The sequence below is a fragment of the Bombina bombina genome, chromosome 1 (assembly GCF_027579735.1).
Source record: "Bombina bombina isolate aBomBom1 chromosome 1, aBomBom1.pri, whole genome shotgun sequence".
Classification (NCBI taxonomy): Eukaryota; Metazoa; Chordata; class Amphibia; order Anura; family Bombinatoridae; genus Bombina; species Bombina bombina.
In genome coordinates, this window is record NC_069499.1 from 1,553,505,458 (window position 1) to 1,553,511,457 (window position 6,000).

At 38.6% G+C, this 6,000-nt stretch overlaps 1 protein-coding gene across 1 annotated transcript in view; it reads right to left on the reverse strand.

The window, feature by feature from the left end:
- Positions 1-3,541, reverse strand: part of TRIM65 (tripartite motif containing 65) — a 61,491-nt gene extending 57,950 nt beyond the window's left edge. Inside the window, exon 1 of the mRNA XM_053709157.1 lies at positions 2,592-3,541. Coding sequence (XP_053565132.1) covers positions 2,592-3,059 — 468 coding nt within the window. The 5' untranslated portion in view covers positions 3,060-3,541. The remainder of the gene's footprint in view (positions 1-2,591) is intronic.
- Positions 3,542-6,000: the final 2,459 nt, after the last annotated feature.

Genomic DNA, 6,000 nt, shown 5'->3' on the forward strand with positions numbered 1-6,000 from the left:
AAATATAATAAATGTTTATCCTGAATCTGCTGGGGCTGCTGAAAACATAATATTATTTGTGTGAGTCACTCTCTGGAGTTTCATTTAAGCAGCAAAAATAAATAAATGAACACCAGTGTGAAAAAAAACTTAGATGTTAAGAGGTTAAAAGGACATGAAACCCAATTTTTTTCTTTCATGATTTAGAAAGAACGTTCAATTTTAAACAACTTTCTAATTTACTTCTATTATCTATTTTGCTTCATTTTGATAGCCTCTGCTGAAAAGCATATCTAGATAGGCTTAGTAGCTGCTGATTAGTAGCTGCACATAGATACCTCGTGTGCTTGGCTCACTCATGTGCATTGCTGTTTCTTCAGCAAATAATATCTAAAGAATGAAGCAAATTAGATAGTAGAACTAAATTGGAAAGTTGTTTAAAATACAGGTGGCCCTCGTTTTACAACGGTTCAATTTACACCGTTTCAGAATAACAACCTTTTTTTCCAGTCATGTGACTGCTATTGAAAAGCATTGAGAAGCAGTGCATTTATTAAAATAGCCAGTAGGTGGAGCTGTCCGCTTGTGTTGCAGCAAAGCCAAGCAAACTGAAATTAATCAGTTTAACCAGACCTGAGCTATCGAGCAGATTTCAAAGGAACAAGATCTTCCTGTCTATAAATCAGTTCAGATTGGAATGCATAGGAAGAACTGTTTGCAGAAAAATGCAAGTGAAATCTGCGTTGTGTGATTATTTTATTAGGTTTATAATGCTGTTTAGCAAATGTTTTTGTTCATTTAACTTAGTTTAATTATATATTCTGTGTTGTGTGATTATTTTATTAGGTTTATAATGCTGTTTAGCATTTAAAGTCTTCATTTCAAAGCTTTAAAAATAATGTTCTATTACCAGCAACATACTAGTTTATGAATGGTTAACAGCAACTGGGTAACAAGTCCCAAACCTGTTCTATGTTGTGTTTAATAGTTATTGTTGTTTATTTATATTATTTGTTACTAATTATCATTTTCTGTGGCTGTATGAATGTCCTCCCTAATTTATTTATGCGCTTGCTCATATTTTTAGCACATAATAGTTGTTTTCGTTGAGCCTCTCTCCTCCCTTTCCCGCTGGTACTTAATGCCTGCGGGTCATATCCCTTCTCCTTTTTCCTGCATCGCCCATAGGTGGCACTCCCCTAGGAGAGGGGCTCACCCAGAGGTTCCCTAGGTCCCCCAGGTCCCCCAGACCCTGGCTATTCAGGATATAGCCTCTTAGACACCTCCCAATTCTATCTGACCCCTCTCCTCCCTCTCCCGCAGGCGATTAGTACCTGCGGGTCATATCCCTTCTCCTTTTACCTGCACCGCCTATAGATAGCATCTTCCCTGGAGAGGGGTTCATGTAGTGGCCCTTAACTAACTTTTTGTGTCTATAGAAATGCCCCCCCTGTTAGTATCCTCTTTGGCAATTTCCCTTACATCCACGTGCCCTAGTTTTCATATTTTAGAGATGTTTTCCAGGAGTATACTCAAAAGCCCTGAGATCCTACTCCATTCCATTTCACATCGCCCTGTAGTTTATATTTTTAAGGCAAATTATCTAGCTCCGCCCCCCCTTCCCTTCCCCTCTCCCCTCTCCCCCCCATTATGAGCGGCTCTTGCCCGCTGCATCCCTCATCCCCCTATATACGCAGGCCTACGGGAGGCCTGATAAATGCCAGCTCCCTTCCTCTCACTATTTTCAGCATATAGAATACCCCTTATTTGAGAGTAGGGACCACTAGTTACCTGTATTATAAAACTGAGACTTCATTTCTATATGCCCCAGTCACACATATTTTGATCTCACTGTGCGCATTCTGTATTTAAGGTCATAAAGTCGGTGCTATAATTTACGTCAAATGTTATCTCTCTGTTCTCAACCTAGATATCTTCCATATCATTGACTCCTATTATTATATAAATATTGAAACTCTATTGTCTAGATAATATCTTAACAAATCCTATATTAGCACACCAATGTCTTAATTCTTATGTACCTTTCATATGTGATCTGTAACAGTTATTTTTCTTTTCTTTTTGTATTTGTCTTGTGCTGGGACACACTCCCTTTTCTGTTACTTCTATCCATTGTCTCAATAAAAAATTATTTAAAAAAAAAAAAAAAAAAAATAATAATGTATTAGGTGTTACTTATGACAATTTTGAGAGGGGCCTGGAACCTCTCTCCCTCACTTCCTATAGACTTACATTATAAACTGGGTTTCAATTTACAACGGATTCGATTTACAACCATTCCTTCTGGAACCTAACCCCGGCGTTAACTGAGGGCTACCTGTAGTATTCTCTATCTGAATCGTGAAAGAAAAATGTAGGGTTTAGAGTCCCTTTAAAGGGTCATAATAGTAAAAAAATGACATGGTCTAATTTGTTAAAGCATGTAATTTTAAGTCTATTGAAACTGTGCTTCTGTATATTTAACCCTGCAAAGAGGTTAAACACATAGTAGAAATGCCGCTCAGCTCTTTTTTTAACCATGAAAGTTTAATTTTGTCTTTACTATCTCTGCATGTGCTCCTGTTCTGTAAGTGATAATTCTGGAGTCTCACCTGTTCCTGTTGCCTTTTGGCTTCAATGAGCATCAGCATGTTACTGTGAGTATGACATTCCTTCACAATGCACTCCCGACATATACATCTCTTCTCAGAGCAGCAGAACATGTCCAGTGGGTGGTTGTGCCGAGAACACAGTGTTCCAGGAACAGTAGTCTGGCTCTTCAGTAGGACTGGACTCTTAGGATGTCTCTGCTTTCCTGACTTCTTCAACTTTTCCACAATAGCACAGAGGATCACATTCCTGGAAGGCTCAGGACGCTGCGGGAATTCCTTACGACATTCAGGGCAGGTGCAAATTGTCCGGTTACCTTCCTCTTGATCAAAGTGCTCATGAATACACTTTTGGCAACAGCTGTGCCCACATGAGAGTGTTAGAGGGTTTGTGAACAGTTCCAGACAGATGCAACAAATCAGATCACCCTCATCCAGAAGGGTATCTGGAGACACACCTGTATCTGACATTGTCAGGGAGCTCCTGGGAGACAAAAGCAAAAGGATTGTTAGATGTGACCAGAGGAAAGCAGGGAGAGAACTGCAGACAGAAAAAAAAAACTGCAGTGTGTTTTGTTCTGGAAGAAATAGGTACTAGGAACTGAAAATGAAACTTGTAAGTGAGAACAGCTGATAGGGAGGAGGATCTGTAGATATGGGAGTGTTTGGAGGAGGAGATATTGTGACAGTGGTGAAAAGAGGAGGAGGGTATGACGACGAGAGATGAAGTCTGTTGGAAGGAGGAGGGAGAATATTGTGAACTGGAGGAATATAGAATAAGCATGTAGGGAAGGAGAAAGGTGTGGAGGAGGATAAAAAGGTAAAAGATGAGACAAAGAATGTAAAGAGTGTGAAAACAGGAGTAATGGAAAAGAGAGAAAGGGGATTAGGACACAGGAAGTGATGGAAAAGAGAGAAAGGGGATTAGGACACAGGAAGTGATGGAAAAGAGAGAAAGGGGATTAGGACACAGGAAGTAATGGAAAAGAGAGAAAGGGGATTAGGACACAGGAAGTAATGGAAAAGAGAGAAAGGGGATTAGGACACAGGGAGGGATAGAAGAGCAGGGAAAGGGTAACCCCCTTTAGGACACAGGAAGAGGAGATAAAGGGATTAGGGCTAGGGCACAGGAAGAGATGGAAGACGAGATAAAGGGATTAGGACACAGGAAGGGATGGAAGAGGAGAGAATGGGTTCAGGACACAGGAAGAGATGGAAAAACATAATTTATGTAAGAACTTACCTGATAAATTAATTTCTTTCATATTGGCAAGAGTCCATGAGCTAGTGACGTATGGGATATACAATCCTACCAGGAGGGGCAAAGTTTCGCAAACCTCAAATGCCTATAAATACACCCCTCACCACACCCACAATTCAGTTTAACGAATAGCCAAGCAGTGGGGTGATAAAGAAAGGAGTAAAAAGCATCAACAAAGGAATTTGGAAATAATTGTGCTTTATACAAAAAAATCGTAACCACCATAAAAAAGGGGTGGGCCTCATGGACTCTTGCCAATATGAAAGAAATGAATTTATCAGGTAAATTCTTACATAAATTGTGCTTTCTTTCATGTAATTTTCAAGAGTCCATGATCTAGTGACGTATGGGATAGCAATACCCAAGATGTGGAACTCCACGCAAGAGTCACTAGAGAGGGATGGACAAAATAAAAACAGCCATTTTGCTAAAAAAAATAAATCCACAACCCAAATATAAGATTATTCTCAAAAAATAAAAATGTTAAATCATAAGTAGAAGAATCAAACTGAAACAGCTGCCTGAAGATCTTTCCTACCAAAAACTGCTTCCGAAGAAGCAAACACATCGAAATGGTAGAATTTAGTAAATAGTTTAAAGAAAAGATAGTGAGGGAGAGTATTCTGGGTCTGTGAATCAGAATTTGAGGGTTTTAATTATTGTTGCTCTCTATTAGCTTACCCTTAAATTCCAGAGCTAAGGCAGTTGTATACACATTTATGTACTGGAGATGCAATAGGTTTTGCAAAACAAAAGAAAATGACTGCCTGTCTCTGGGACAGTTTATAACAAAGAACCCATTTAAGTTCAATATACGAAACAAGCAAAAGAATCTGTGAATATATTCAAATTGTCTCAGACACACACACTTACACTAAATAACTTTATTTGAGACAAAAAATGATTAGTCCGGCTGGACTAGTACTCACGCATACACACACACTGTTTAAAACTTGCTTGAACTCAGAAAGATGATGTAATTATTTATCGAAAGTGCACATAATTTGCGGATTATTGACATTGCAACCATCCATGGCAATATTATATATCCCTTTAATAAGGTATGGCCAATGGTAGCAATGAGATTATGCTTCAGAGAGTTAACGTTATGATATTTGTTTCTTATTTAAACTCAAACATATAATAAGTACCCAGTGTGAGCAAAGTAAAAAATGGTTACCCTATTGTGTAGGTCGAATCATCTGAATAGTATTGCAAATAAATTGCACCCACAAAATATTGCTCAAACCTAGCTCAAAAATTATTAAAATGGGTATTGTATGTTCGTTTAAATGTTGCCACCCCTCTGAAGAAGTATTATGTGAAACGCGCCTCAGGGGCACTCTCACGAGATTATGAAACCTCTGCTTTTAGTCGCTTAATCAGCAATATTATAATGTGACACATTTATCAATCCAATTGGATTCAGACAGTATAACGTTAACCAAGTCTCCACTATAGAAGAGACTTTTTTTTAGCTTAGCTTTCTGTTGTCTCACTACTTAGCAAAATTAATATTAATGGCAGCCTCCGATATAGTAGAGGCTTTTGTTTAGGGGGTTAGCACTTTGTTCTCACCCATTGGTGCTAGATATTGTTGGTTCATGCAGTGACTTATATCTCTGTGTTACAGTTTTACAGTAATATAGACACGCTATCCTGGCAGTTATTTGATACATGTGCAGGTGGGAAATGACCTTTAATTTTTAATCCTTTATAAACTCCAAGATACGTTGTACATAGATTCTATTTACTTAAAGTGAATGTAAACTCACGGTCACCTCTCATCCTCATGTTGTGAATCTTCAAAAATAAACGTTAGTTTAAGTCATGATTTTTTTTTTAATTGAATAAGAAATGCGAATATAAACGTTTTTATTGCTATATTTCTTACTTTATTCCTCCGCCCGCCATCTTGTCCCTCAGTTCCAAGTTGATAGACAGTTCCTTTAACGAATAATCAATTACACCCCGTGGCATCCAGCCCCTTTTTTTGTCGTCATGCGATATAACTGCCCATGCGTTCCCTTCCTATTCGTGATTGACAAGCAATGCTCGTCCACGTCTAGCGCATGCGCTAAGCATTTACTACGATTCGCAATGGATCAGGGCACGCATGCGCATATTAGCCATAGTTTTAAAACGCATGGG